Source organism: Puma concolor, chromosome E1 (genome assembly GCF_028749965.1).
Source record: "Puma concolor isolate L17-30 chromosome E1, mPumCon1.1.hap2, whole genome shotgun sequence".
In the NCBI taxonomy this organism is placed as follows: Eukaryota; Metazoa; Chordata; class Mammalia; order Carnivora; family Felidae; genus Puma; species Puma concolor.
This window is the reverse complement of record NC_141680.1, coordinates 42,948,849-42,963,438: the sequence shown is the minus strand read 5'-3', so window position 1 is coordinate 42,963,438 and position 14,590 is coordinate 42,948,849. Positions and strand designations below refer to the sequence as shown.

Below are 14,590 nucleotides of genomic sequence, written 5' to 3'. Positions count from 1 at the left end.
AGCCGCGCGGAATCGGGTGCGCAGCCCCTCACCTCGGCCGCCCCGCCCCCGGCCGCAGGCCCTCCTCTCCCTCGCCTCCCGGTGCACCGCCCGGAGGCTCATTACGAAGTCGACCGGGTGCGAGGCGGCCGTGTGTCCTCCCGCACTAAGAGTGAGCAAACCTGTCGGGGGGCGGGGGTAGCTGGGGGAGGCACGATGCTGGGGTTGGGAGAGGAAACGTGACGGCGGCCCTCCGGCCCTAGAAGCGTGGGGGGAGAGAGGGGTGGTTAAGGGAAGGTTACCACCCGCCTGCAAGCCCCAGATAAGGTAGCGCCACCCCCTCCTGTTCGTCCGGAGTAGCCCCAGGCCGACAATACAGAGGTCAATGGAAAGGTCTGGTTTTCTCCCAAGCCGCTGACCCTCTGGGCTGCACAGGGATGGGTGTGTGCACCCCAGGACAAGTCCCTCCCCCAAGCCAAGGACCCGGTCACCCATCCCCTCCGCCTTCCTACCTTGGCCGCAGCCTATCCCTGGCCACAGTAGCTGTTTTTGCTCTGTGGGCTCTCCTTCCTCCTCCTTCTGTTTGCCCAAGTTCCCAATAAACCAAAGTCCATATCCGGTTTACACCCCTTCAGCTCCCCTTGGCCTCAACTACCCCACCCCGGACCAGTGGGATGGAGGGAGGGGCTTCAGAGCAGTTCAGGACTTTCATGGGGGAGAAGGGGAAGCCATGAAGTTACTCCAATTCAGAAAGCAGTCTGTCCCTAAGCTGTGTTCCATCAGCACTCCCCCACACAGCCCACCCAGCAGATGTAAAACCACAGGCCTCCTGGAGCCTGCCAGCACCGGGGCACCTTTTCATTTACAAAGGCCATAAGCCTCCTCTACCCTCTCCTAGGCTGGGATTCACTGAGGGGGCAACACTTCACAGCCCTCCCTATGCCCATTGTAGTAGTAACTTCCAACAGGAGGCAGTGGGGATGAGCTTTTTAATATCATAAAATCAGTGTCGGGCCTGGCCTCTCACTGCCAGGCCCCTTCCTGGGCCTCCTATCTTCATGTTGCCTGGAAGGCTGCCTGCAGCCAGGGCTTCTCCCATCCCCTAAGAAGGATCCAGCACCAGCCTGAGAGGGGAGGCAATAGCAGCTAAGGGGGTGGGTAGGGGAAGAGACAGAAGCTTGTGCAGGCGTGTGTATGTACTTACGTGTGTGAACACATGTGGAGTTATAGGTTTACAGACCCTGGCTCAGGGACAGTCTAGGATGGGAGAGGAGGTAGGGCAAGGAGAAGCACATCTTTTCTCCCAGGCGCCTCAGCCTCGCCCTTCCCCAGGGACAGAAACGTGGGTAAGTGGGAAACCCATCCTTGGACTGGAGCCCTTTTGAGTCTGGTGGAGTCACAGATCCAGTCTGTGGGGTCACTGGGTCTGTCTCCTTTTGAAAGCCCTGGAAGGGTGGGAGGTAAGAAGTAAAAGGAGACAGGTCTCTGCTAGAAGAACTTGACGCCTCGGCCATCGCTGACAGTGATGATCTCAGCCTTGTGCTCCTGCTGTAGGGCCTGCAGAGCCCGGAGTAGGGTTGCTTCATCCAGCCCATGGAACTCTGGAAGGGAGAGATGGGTAGTCAGGGACACTTGGCTCCTGGGGGCTCAAGGCCCCTGAGGAGAAGTCTAGCTGGAAGCTGGGACCCCTTGAGGCCAGGGTAGACATGTACCACCTATACTGCTGCCGCTGCCACCAATCCTTCCTGGGTACGCCTTAAGAGTAAGGGGTGAGAGAAAGCCAGAGTCTGCACAAAATGTGAGTTCTCACTTATTTTCCCCTTCTGGGTTCTTCTGTTGGACTCAACCCTCATGTGTATCCCCCACCCATGTGCCATTAGTATCTGATGTATGAGAGTGACACCATCTACTTTTGGGCCACAAAGTGGGGGACAATTAAACCTAGGAACGTCAAGGTCCTTGACACTGGACACTGACCCTAGTTTGCACACCTGTACCCATTAGGAGCACCTGTCCTAACACAAAGTATAGCCATACCTCTGACCAGGAGACTGTTAAGGGCCAGCACAGATATCTGCCCTTTCCTAGTTAAAAGGAACGAGGCTGGGAGCCAAGGGCCAGCTGAATATCTGGAGATATGGCAAGATATTGCAGGGAGATGTGAGAAGCAGGTGGCAAGCCCTAACAGGCTCGCACACCTCACTCCCTGCGGGGGCCTACGGCTTGAGTCAGGGAGCTTGCTTTCTGAGGAAGCCTCCAGTTTTGCCCAGCATGAGTGGTGGGCTGGGCATGGTTGCGGCACTGAAGTCATGGGGCAATGGTGGGAGTAGCAAGCAGAGGCCTGTAGGGCAGGGGGGGAACAGCCAAGAGCTGTAAACTCTGTTACGGCAGCCAGGGCCTGGCAGAAAGGGGAGCTGCCCTTTCCTCCCCAGCTGCGATTGGAACTTTTGGTGATCCTGGGATCAGAATATGAAGTCAGAGATAAAAAAGCTAAGAGTATACTTACACTATGTAAAAATCAAACAGTGTATAAATCCTCACCTGGCTAGAAACTAAAGTATTTAAAAGGCCTAGGGGTGGGGATGGTGGTGTTGGCCCAATCCCTTCAGCTGACACCCACAAATCTTGAGCCCTCTGTAAGTATAAAGGGTGAAAGAAAGCCAGCGTCAGCAAAGAATGAGATTTCAGGCTTAATCTTCTGCGCCGGTTCCTTATTCATTATCTACACCAGGAATTCTTAACTTTTCATGGATCACAGATGCCCTTGACAATCTTTTAATATGGACTCTATCCCTAGAAAAATGCACATATCCCACTGACAAAATTTGGGGGTATTTTGCATGTAAATTCAGGTGGCTTAGGGAAACCTTGGACATGGGTTAAGAGCCCTTCTATCATGTAGTATTTGGAATTCAAAGGCAGGGATGGGAAGTCTGAATGTCAGCTGAACAAGGACTGGAGGATTCAGATGACAAAACTGGAGGGAAAGGGAGAAGCATTACCCTCATCCTCTGTGTCTTCCCCATTGGTCAGCTCATAGAGAGTGAACACGGAGTTGTTCTGGCCACTCCTGGAAACCTATAGACACAGAAAACAGTGACTGAATAAGGACCAGGGATCTCCTGGAAGGTGAGCTCACTGACTCCACCTATCTGACCCACGAATGATACCTGTTCCCAAACCAGGGCTCACTGTCACCTCGGCAGGAGTGGCCTAAAAACCACAACCCCTACAGGTGCTATATTTATACGTGTACACACATATACGGAACCACTAAACCACAGGCCTTCACATGTCTGAGGAGTGACCTCTCATTTTGTTTTCCTGTTCAGGAATAGGTGGCATGTGTTTGTTATATTTAGGTTGTTGATGCTTCTTCCCCTCTTCTCTCCCTTGGGAAAGTTTAGGGCTGGTGGTGGCTAGGAATTTGGGGAAGACAGTTTGTCCCCACACCCATACTGGTTCAGAATGTCTCATTCATATTGTGGACAGCCCCAAAGCGCCTAGTGGGGGAGGGGCCCCAGGGTTGTTTTTGTTTTTTTTTTTTTTCCCTTCCTTTCCCCATTTATCTTCTGTGGCCAGAGACGCCAGCCAACAATAGTACTCATGGTTCCCAGCACTGCATTCTCCAAACATGGCCTCACGTAGCCTCTGGCCTCCTACAAAGGTAGGGAAGTTCTATGCAGCCTAGGAAATTGAGTCATTGAAAGAGGTTTGCCTGGAAGACCTATACTTCCTCTTTCTTCCCCTTCCCACTTTGCTCAGTCCAGACCTAGGAACACCAGGTATCTGCTGAACACAGATATAATTCTCCTTTGCCATGGGTCACTGTGGCAGAACAGTCTCACCCACTGATAGATGAGTTTCCCCCATTCTTCTGGCCTTCGCCACATGATCAGGAAGCTAGATTTGTTCTTATCCAACCACTCCAGGTTTCCTACAAAAAAGATACTTATGAAAGTATCTTACGCTAAGAAGGGACAAAAGGCAAAACCAATGTATAAAGAGTGGAAGAGATTCAGCTTTCAGGAAGTGAAATCCAAGAATTGTTTTACTATTATTATCTGCAAGGCACCAATTCTCCGTCCACCTTTCTCCAGGTCTCAGAACACAGATGGAGAGATTTCAGTAATGAATACCAATAGGGAAAAGGACCCAGGGAATTGGACTATCTTCTATATAGAACACTATGGGCTCCAAGCCAGGGGAGAGAAAAAGAAAGTTGTTAAAAGCAAAGACTCATGGGGCACCTGGCTGGCTCAGTCAGTGGAGTGGGTGACTCTTGACCTTGAGGTTGTGGGTTCGAGCCCCATGCTGGGTGAGAGAGATTACTTAAAACTAAAATCTCAGAGAAACGTGGCTGGCTCAGTTGGTAGAGCATGGGACTCTTGATCTCAGGGGCTGTGAGTTCGAGCCCCATGTTGGGTACAGAGATTACTTAATAAATAAAAGTTAACAGAAATAAAATAAAAAAAAAAAAAAAAAAAAAAAAGCAAAGACTTGTGCCAAGCTGCCCTCAGGAAAACCCAACTAGGAGGAAAAATAAGGAAATCTGAGGACCTGAACCCACCTTTCTTCCTCAGTTCCTCTAATACAACCTGGATTGATTCCACAGGAAGCTTCCCTGGTTTAAAGTTAAGGGAACAGCATTGATGGAATGAATTAGGTGGGATAAAAACTCTTGAGGCCAGTCTCATGCGAAGAACCACCTGTCCCCTTCCTCTCCCTCCCACGCACATATATGTGCAATTCCCCAAAAGGCTATAAATTGGCACTTCCTGGATAAAGGGGGGAGGGAGGTAAAGAGATACTAGTTCAATTAAAAGGAAGAGCTTTATGGGGGCACCTGGGTGGCTCAGTCGGTTAAGGGTGGGACTTCAGCTCAGGTCATGATCTCACAGTTCCTGAGTTCAAGCCCCGAGTTAGGTTCTGTGCTGACAGCTCAGAGCCTGGAGCCTGCTTCGGATTCTGTGTCTCTCTTTCTCTCTCTGTCCCTATTCCACTTGTGCCCTCTCACTCTCAAAAATAAATAAACATTAAAAAAAAAAAAAGGAAGAGCTTTAGAAATGAAACGCACTCCCTTTTGTCACCATCTGTCTCCTCTTCTTCCTTCAGACTTTCTCCACAGATATTTTAGCTATGAATCAGGAAGCAAAAACAAATGACCCTTACTTCCTGGGAGAAGGAGAGTAGGTGGAGAAAATTACTTAAGGTAGTACCAGAGTTTGAGCTTCACTCAGAAGAGGACAGGAGATTCACAGTCAAAAGGGCTCAGGTTGGAAAACCGGGGACTTGGCTTTGGGTCAGAGATTCTAAGCCCGGAATGACACCTGGGTATTCATCACTACCTAGGACTGGAGGGTCTGATGCTGCATTTGCATTGGGGGTTGGGGCTAAAATGGAAGTCAGCTACACATATGGCTCCTTCCCAAGTCCAGTCTGGGTGGGAACCTGCCTACTGGGGTGAAGGGGGTGTGAAGTCTGGGCATGTGTGCAAGTGCAGAAGTGCGTGTGTGTGGGCTGTGGAAGAGCCTGAGGGAGGATACGCTGTAGCTTCACGTTGTTGAAGAGCGGGCTCTCCTGAGCTTCCATCACCGTCATGCTGGACTGTTTGTGCAGGCGGCAGAAGGACAGGACCAGCGAGCACCAGGCGGCCAGCTGCTTCTGCCGAGTGTCCACATTCGGCTGCAACCTGCCGGGTGAAGGGGGTGGGGCGCAGAATTAGAGGGCGTGAGAGGGCGAGAGGCAGCACAGACGCAGGCGCGTCTGGGGGACAAAGTGAGGGACTAAGGGTGGTGGCGACCGGGTCCTTTCTCCCCCTCCCCATTTGAAGCATCAGGGCTGAGCCCGGGGTCCGGGGCAGGGGAGGGAGGCACAGCGGGGCTTCTCGGGGTCTGAGCCTCACGTAAAGAAGGGCGGGAAGCGATACTGCCACGGCCACTCGAAACTCATCGCCATCGTAGTAGCCCAGGAAACCCGGAACCTCCGGGCAGAGGACTTCCGGCCTCCGCTTCTGCACGTCCGGGCAAAAAGCACAGCAGAAAGGTTCCGGAGGCCTTTCCCGAGAAGGGCCGCCCAACGGAAGGTATCTTGCTTCTCTGCCAGTCTCTTGCTATGAACCTAAAAATCCGTACCGTTTAGAGCCCAGAGAAGTCTCATTCAGCTCTAGAAATGGGCAGTGACTTCCCCCAAAGCGGCATAGCTTGATAGTTTGTTTCACTCTGCTAAGGCTTCTTTTAATGTTAACACGTGTCAGTTGCATTTAACTTCACTCACAATTCCCCAGCCTCCTCAATTACTGTGTCCTTCGACTCCACCATTCCCTGGTCTCCTGCAGCACCCATGGGAGCATATTTGTAGCTTTTATTGCTGAAAATGGGTCAGCTTCCATGATTCATTGCTGCCGTTTTGGACCACAGCCATCTATCTCTCACATCCTCACCTTCCTAGTCTCAAGACTCCGGACCCATTGTGGTCGTATTTGACTCCTTACCCAGCCTAGACTACCCAATTCTGTCTGAACGTGCTGGCTGAACCCCCAGATTCCCTGACTAACCTCACTGCTGGGCTCTCGGTGAAGCCCAACACTTTTATTGACTCCCTGTCACATCCCTCCAGGTAACTCTTCACATTTTTCCGGTCGTCAAGTCATTCCACCTGTCTCCATCTTCCTCCTTTTGCAGAATGCCTTTCTCTATTTTGTGAACTTGAGGCCGAACATGTGAACTTCTTAATCTTTCCCTTTTTGTCCCTCTTTGTCACCACACTTAATGCATCCCACAAGAATTTCTCTCCACTTTTACCCCTTCATTTTGGATTCAAAGGAAGAAGTGTCCCTCTTCCTTTACAAGGCCAACCTTTGGCATATCTTCTTGCCTCTCTTTTCCAAGTGCCTCCAGGACTTCTCTGGGTGTCATCTACCCTCTTTTCCTTTCCTCTGGCTCCTCTCCCCTAGTTGACAAATATGCATAGGCCATCCCTACTTGAAAATATGTACAGTTTCCTTGACTCTGTCACCCTCTCAATTTCCTATCCGATCTTTAACCTTTCCCCCACCCAAGTTCACCCTTCATTGTGCACAGTTCCTGATCCACAGTAGTACCCAGCAAATATTTGTTGTATGAATGGATGGACCATTCTGTTGACAATGTTCTTTCAAAAGGCACTATCTCCTTTGCTTCCATGGCACTGCTTTATCCTTGTTCTGCTACTGTCTCTCTGATCTTTCTGTCTCATTTCCCCCTCATTCTTTAAATGTGTAATTTTCCATGGGGCACCTGGGTGGCTCAGTTAGCTAAGCATCCAACTTTGGCTCAGGTCATGATCTTGCGGTTTGTAGGTTTGAGCCCTGTGTCAGGCTTTGTGCTGACAGCTCAGGGCCTGGAGCCTGCTTCTGATTCTGTGTCCCTCTCTCTCTCTGCCCCTCCCCCACTTGCACTCGCCCTCTCTCTCTCTCTTTCTCTCTCTCAGATATAAACATTAAAAAAAAATAGGGGCGCCTGGGTGGCGCAGTCGGTTGAGCGGCCAACTTCAGCCTGGTCACGATCTCGCGGTCCGTGAGTTCGAGCCCCGCGTCAGGCTCTGGGCTGATGGCTCAGAGCCTGGAGCCTGTTTCTGATTCTGTGTCTCCCTCTCTCTCTGCCCCTCCCCTGTTCATGCTCTGTCTCTCTCTGTCCCAAAAATAAAATAAACGTTGAAAAAAAAATTTTTTTTAAATAAAAAAAATAAAATAAATGTGCACATTTCCTAAGAACCTAACCTCAGCTTTCTTTCCTTTCCTTTTCTTTTTTTCTTTTATTTATTTTGAGAGAGAGAGAACCATGCGAGCAGGGGAGGTACAGAGATGGAGAGAGAGAATCCCAAGCAGGCTCTGCACTGTCAGTGCGGAGCCCGACTTGGAGCTCAAACTCATGAGCCATAAGATCATGACCTGAGCTACATTCAACCGACTGAGCCACCCAGGTGCCCTCTCAGCTTTCTTTTCTTTCTTTCTTTTTTTTTTTAATGTTTATTCATTTTTGAGACAGAGAGAGAGAGACAAAGTGTGAGTGAGGGAGGGCAGAGAGAGAGGGAGACACAGAATCTGAAGCAGGCTCTAGGCTCTGAACTGTCAGCATAGAGGCCTGAACTCATGGGGCCTGAACTCATGGACCTCGAGCTCATAGCCTGAGCCAAAGTTGGAAGCTTAACCGACTGAGCCACCCAGGTGCCCTTTTAGCTTTCTTTTCAATACATCTTCTGTCTTGAGAACTTTCATCCTTCTCATGGTTTCACTTGACATTTCTGTGCAAAAGATTCCTAAATCTGTATTTCCAGCTCCCATCTCTTTCCACCACCAACACCCCTCCCATTTCTAACTCTCTGTGGGACATAAAAGCTTGTTCCATTTTTAGCTCATATTGTAAATCCCTTTCTTCATGCCAGCTTCTCTCCCTAATGGCCATTTTCTACCATTACTTCCATCATTGTCCTAGTAACTCAGATGCAAAGCCTCAATCAGCTCTAACCTCTCCTCTCTTTCGTCTCCTTCATATCCAAAGTCCCTCCCCTGTTTTTAATCATTTCTTCTACTTTTTATTTTCTATTTCCCATCCATCACTCCTTTGACCCATGTCCTCTTTTTCTCAAGCCTGGATTATCACAATATTTTCCTAATTTACCTGTTTTCCTATTCTCTTCCCTAGGGGAAATGCACTCCATCCTAAGGCATAGTCGTGTACAAACTCTGCAATCACCCTCCTGTGATCACACCTCAGCTAGGTGTGACCCCTCCTTTTTTTGCACTTAGATAACATTTGGTTTGTATCCCTTTCGTGACTCTAATCACACACTCCATTGCTTTTGTTGATTGGTACACATGTCAGCTCCCGTACTAGATGGAAAGTCATTGAGAGCAGAAACCAAGTCCTAACTTATCTTTCCAACACAATATACCATACACAGTATTTTATACCAGTATGCCCTTGATGTACATTAGTAAAACACATGAAGGCAAATATGGGCCAAAAGGAGGATAGATATATCTCTGGGGAAGACCAATGCATTCATGGGAACAGAGCAGAGACTTATCTCAGGTGAAAACCCAAAATGTCCTAGGGAACAGGTATGCCCCTAGAGAGACAGATATGCCCTGAGAGAAGTCTATCTCAGAGGATGAGTAGATACATTCTAGGAAGCATACAGATATCTACCTGTGGAATAGACAGGCATGTCCCAAGGAAATGGATATGCATGTACTCAGGGAGGCAAATATTTCAGCAAGGAGGGAAGGAAAGTCCCTGACAAGGCTCCACGTGCCACAGAAAATAAACAGGTGTCTTTATGGAGAACAAAGTTGTTCTCTAGTATTTTTTTAATGTTTATTTGTTTTGGGGAGAGAGAGACAAACAGAGCACAAGCAGGGCAGGGGCAGAGAGAGGACACACACTCCAAAGCAGGCTCCAGGCTCTGTCTGAGCTGTCAGCACACAGCCTGATGTGGGGCTCGAGCCCACAAACCATGACATCATGACCTGAGCCAAAGTCAGACACTTAATTGACTGAGCCATCCAGCTGTCCTTGTTCTCTAGTATTTTTGATGATCTGGAAGAACTGAAGATGAAGGTCCTCTGGGGAAAACTGGGCCTCACTGTCCAGGGAACATGTAAGAGTAGTCATATACAGAAATGGTGAGTTCAGAGGCTAGGTATGTCCCTAGAAAGTGGGAAGGTGTCTTAGAGGAGTATCAGTATGGCTTAGGAAGCTGATAGAAGGGTTTGCTAAGAACTAATGGTTGCTATGGGGATGACAGATGTTTGATTCCAGGGTCCAGTCTCCTCAGCTTTGAGCTTCTTCCAGGTCATATCCATCTTCTGGCTGTTAGCTCCAGTGGACACCAGGGGGCAGTGTGCTAACAGGCTGTAGGCCACACCCCCAGGGTCCAGGACAATGTAGGATGAGGGCCAGGGACCTGGACAGGGAGTTCTGTGGTGGAGTTAGTAGAGTAAGTCCCACTGCCTTTCCCTTCAATCCTGAGCTCTTTAGGAATGAACTCTTTTTCGTCATATCAAGGTTTCTATTCCTAGGCCCTGGGAGTAAACTGAGGCATGAAAAAGAGGAAAATTCAGAGCCCCTAGGCAGTCCCCCTTCCTTCTCGCAGGAGTCACAGCAGAGATTCCACCCTTGCCCCTTCCCCCACACCTCCCCAGCTGCCATCCAAGCCGGAAGGGAGTCTCTTCCTGCAGGTTTCCTGGTGTTGGTTTTGGATAAGGACAGGAAAGGCCCAGCCCTGGGAGGAAGCAGTGTAGGGGGTGGCTTTCAAGTGGGGGGAGAGGAATAGTGAGGAGCAGGCAAGTGAACAAAACAGTGCTGGTATCCAGATTTTCCAGCTCTGCTGCCCAGAGCTGTGGGAAATGGTAGAGACTCTGGGATGGGGAGGGGATAGTACCAAAAAAAAAAAAAAAAAAAAGTTTTATTTTGAAGATTACAAAACTTGTGCCACCACTGGGCTTCCATTTCCAGCAATTCAAGTGTCTGTGGTGGGGGTGAGAGTGAGAGAAGGAGGCAGGGAGGGGAAGAGAGAGACCTGGTGGTGGCAGGGGAAAGGAGTAAGATGACTGCTAATAGCTCACACCACCACCCTAGGCCTGGGCCTCGCTGTCTTTACTCCTCCACACCACAAGGGTGACAAGGAAGGGGATGAGGCAGATGGGGGCTATGATCATGGCCAGGAGCACATCCTCTGGAGGGTCTGATAAGGTGGGCTGCATCAAGGAGCAGTTGGCAAAGTGGATCTGGTGAGTCTCAAAGATGATCTCTTCTGCCAAGGGATTGGGGAAACCCAGGCCAAATGCTTCTGCAAAATGCTCCAAGCAATATTGCAGGTCGCTATAGGGCCTGGAAGCAAGGGAAGACTAGAGTGAATATGGGGTTGGGCCCAGAGAGAGGAATACCCCACACTCAAGGCCCACACACAAGGAGCAGGCCCCACCCCTGGTCCAAGCTGCCCTAGCACTGCCCCTACCTGCTAATCATGGTCCAGTCGCACCAGTCCTTGGGGATAGAGTCCATCTGCTCCTTATAAGATTGCCAGCAAAACCGGGCATTCGCCTTATAGTCCTCCATCTTGTTCTCTGTGGGCACAGATGCTGCACACTGACCACACCCCTGGCCCTCCCTCCAAGCCCTCAGGTCCAGGTACTTCCACTGTTCCTGTCTTCAGACATGGCAGCCACCAGGAACAGCCTCAGAAAATTTCCCAAGGAGAGAGTCTCAGCTCAGAAAAATGTTAATGCCTTCCATGTGCTCAGCACTTCCCAGCCTGACGGGAACATCCATATACGTTTTTTTTCTGGGGTCTTCTAACCCACCTGAGGTGAGCCAGCTCAGAGCTGGGGGGGGGAGGGGGCGGGGAGGGTGGGTTGTGGGCTGAGAGGGAGAAAGACCACAAGGAACCCCAGGAGAGAACGGAAGGGAGTTTAGTGCGATTTCATTTGGGGTTGGGGCCTGCCTTGTGGGAAAGGGACCCTCCCCACTGACCTAGCTCTCCTCGTTGCCCTCGGCCACCTTCCCAGAGTCGCGCGGTACACACCTTCTGACTTCAAGCTGCCTTCAGTGGGAAGAAGCTGAGCCAGGGACTCCTGGGGCTTCAGGACAGCTGTGAGCAGAAATGGGGGAGGGAAGGAGGATGGCGGGGATCTAGGCGGTGGAGCCTGGAGGAGGGGTCTGAGACCCTTGGAAGTCAGAGCTACTCGCAGAAGAGAAAGAAGAATAATCCAGGCTCCCAAGGGGTGCTTCAGTGACTGGAAGAGAGGGCTGATACCAGCTCCCTCCCACTCACATCCAGACCCCAAACCCTCTTCCTCCAGGCCAGCCCCAGACCTCCCAAGACCTCTCCGCCGGGCCCCCGGCACCCCACGTTCCTCCAAGTGGGAAGCAGTTCGCGCTGCGCCTTCACCGAGGTGGAGCCGGGGACTGTCGGAGCACAGCGCTGTTCCGCCCTCACCCCGGGGCCCGTTTCGGCCTCGGCGGTCCAGCCCCCCCTCCCCTCCGGGCCTCCCGCGCCTCCCGCCCGAGCCCCGGGGCGCAGCGCTCACCGCCCAGCAGGAGGAGGAGGCGGAGCGCTGCCGGTCGCCCCGCGAGGGTCGTAGAGAACCGCGGGCCGCCGGCGGCGCGCTCTGCCCGGAGCGAGGCCATCGCGCGGCTAGCAGGCGAGGAGGGGCGGTGGCGCTGAGCCGGGCCCGGGCGGGGGCGCCTATATCCCCGGCCCAAGCCCCAGGAAGCCGCGCCGCTTCCTCGCAGGGGCTGGGACGGCTGCGGCCACGTGGGGGGCGGGGGCGACGCCCGGGGCCCGCGGGCCGGAGGGGGAGTCGATGCCCCACCCCGCCCCGGCGCCCGCCGCTCCCTCCGGCGGGTCGGCGTTGGCCCACTCTTTCTTCTAGTTCACCCTGCGGGGCTGGACAGCTCCCCTCGTAACCCCAGAACCAGGACGCATTTCCTGGGCTGAGCCGCGTGGCGCCCAAGGACTCTCCCGGGTCTCTGAGCATCCGCTCCCGGGACCCTAGTCGTCCCCTTCTCTTTCGATGCGGGGGCTGAGGAAGGGGGTTAGCGTGTTGCTATCACGGACCTGCAGAAGAAAGGGGCTGGGAGTTCAGAGGGCCTCTCCACGCCGCAGTATCTAAGGAAGGAGGTTGGGGCTGTCTTGGGCCGTGGGGGAAGGGGCTCCTGGAGCTGGGCTCAGAGTTCCCCTTCCCCGGGAACACCCACTGATGTCAACTCACCCGCCAAAACTGGGGAGGTGGAGATGAGGGAGCCAGCCCTCCAGAGTCAGGAGAAGGCCTGGGGATCCGGGCAGAGGGGAAACCAAAATCCAAATACCCTCCCTTCGGAGGCACCTCCTGGGGCCTCGATCCACACATCTGAATGGGGGGAAGGGCAAAAGTAAGATGATTTCATTCCTAGGAAAAAGGTGCCATAAACAGGATGGGAGGGAGGGGCAAAAGTAAAAGATTACTCCATTCCTAGGAAGAAAGTGGCCACTACTCTCTCTTCAAGACCAAGGTTGTGAAAAGGGAAGGGTTTATTTAGAACCTACTATGGGTGACTTCATTCACAAGGTGGGTACATTATTGTCCCTGTTTTACAGGGAAAAAAGCGAAAGCTCAGGGAAAAGAGCCCAGAACTTGAGTTCAGAAGCTCTGACTGGTATTTCTTCTGTCTTCCCACTCCCTAGCCAGATAGCCCAGAATGATCTCGGTTACCTTGATGATCTCCGCTTACTCTCCTGTAAGATAAGGACATACATCATCCTCCTGGATAAACTGTACTGAGGACAATGTATGTGAAAGGGCATTGGACTCACTCAGTGGACGTTTCCTTTCCTTCTTTCCTAAGGACTTGCCTAAGGTTACACTGCTATGAAGCAGCCAGGCTGGGCCTGGGCCCCCAGGGGCCCTGACTTCTGCCATACCACAGCTGTCTCTGTGTCCTGAGCCAGAGCTTCATTAGCCTGAAGCAGCCGAGCAGCCCAGGAGCTGGTTTGGCCCTGGCATTCAACTCCAGACACAGCTGTCAGCACTGAACTTTCCTAAATTACTCCCAGACACTGACCCCTGGACTCAGCTGCTGCTCTTGTCCCAGTTTACAGATTTCTGCCCACCATAAATTATCTTTCATGATCTCTCTTCAAATCTTCATCTCAGGGTCTTAGGCTCTTGAATTATGGCCACTAAAAGCCTGTTGTCCTCCTCCATCACTAGGGTCAAGAGGTTGCCTTGATAAGACATCCCAAAGAAGAAAGGAGGTGGCCCAGTTGGCAGGAACCCCAAAGCCCTCCTGGTGATTGTCATCTTCTGCAATGTGCAGGAAAGAGCCAGACAGCCTCAGAGCCACATCAGGCCAGGGACCGAATCCATTCTTTTCCTCCCACCCATGACTGCCCTTTTCAAGAAGGAAACATGGTCAAGAGGGAGATTTCTGGGTGATAAGATGGGAAGGGAAAGCATGGAGGGACAGAAAACAAAACAAACCATTTCCACTGGGCTGTGGCCAGAAACACCTGAGCCCACCGTGAATTAGGAATGGGGTTGAGGGTCAAGATTAAAGTTGACGAAAATAAATGCTGGGTTTTAAATAGGGCAGTATAGTATCGCTTGATAAAAACAAACAAACAAACAAACAAACAAACACAAACGAGCATTGGTTGGGATTCTAAAGGCAAGTTCTGCTTCTGTGTTGCTGTGTAATCTTGGGCAGGTCATTTCATATCTCTGGAGGTCAACATTTTCATATATAAAATGACCTTAGAATCAAAAGGGAAAATATAGGTGACTCAGTAGAAAATGTTATCTTTAGCCTGGAGCTGGGGTTCAGTTTGCAGCATGACATAGAGGCCTCCAAAGGGAAGTTTGATGTAGTCATTCCTGAACTTGGGAGTCTAACCTTCCCATTGGAGAATCTGGGAATTTTCCCTCCTCCTGATTTTCCTCTTCCTACTTTTCCTTACCAGTTGGACATTTGGCTGTTTCATTGACCCCTGAGGGCATCCTGGTAACTGGGGGTCTGGTATTGGGGTACTCTGGGGCTGAAAGAGGACCAGAGACTTCGCTTTGCCATAGAAGACAGTCCCATGTTCT

General features: G+C 51.5%; 2 protein-coding genes across 3 annotated transcripts; both read right to left on the bottom strand.

The window, feature by feature from the left end:
- Positions 1-950: 950 nt before the first annotated feature.
- VPS25 (vacuolar protein sorting 25 homolog) lies at positions 951-6,015 on the bottom strand. Its single transcript, XM_086687391.1, has 6 exons — positions 5,885-6,015; positions 5,526-5,671; positions 4,550-4,603; positions 3,828-3,916; positions 2,982-3,057; positions 951-1,580 (listed from the first exon to the last, which is right to left on the bottom strand). Exons 1-6 carry the CDS (start codon positions 5,935-5,937, stop codon positions 1,468-1,470), a joined length of 531 nt encoding a protein of 176 aa, XP_086543517.1. The 5' UTR covers positions 5,938-6,015; the 3' UTR covers positions 951-1,467.
- A 3,282-nt stretch (positions 6,016-9,297) lies between these two features.
- On the bottom strand, positions 9,298-12,309 carry RAMP2 (receptor activity modifying protein 2). Of its 2 annotated transcripts, none has more exons than XM_086687376.1 (4): positions 12,053-12,309; positions 11,548-11,703; positions 10,981-11,089; positions 9,298-10,853 (listed from the first exon to the last, which is right to left on the bottom strand). In XM_086687376.1, exons 1-4 carry the CDS (start codon positions 12,150-12,152, stop codon positions 10,598-10,600), a joined length of 621 nt encoding a protein of 206 aa, XP_086543502.1. In that variant the 5' UTR covers positions 12,153-12,309; the 3' UTR covers positions 9,298-10,597. The 2 variants fall into 2 exon arrangements, with proteins under 2 accessions (XP_086543502.1, XP_086543503.1); XM_086687377.1 differs by having other exon boundaries at positions 11,548-11,613; positions 12,053-12,293.
- Positions 12,310-14,590: the final 2,281 nt, after the last annotated feature.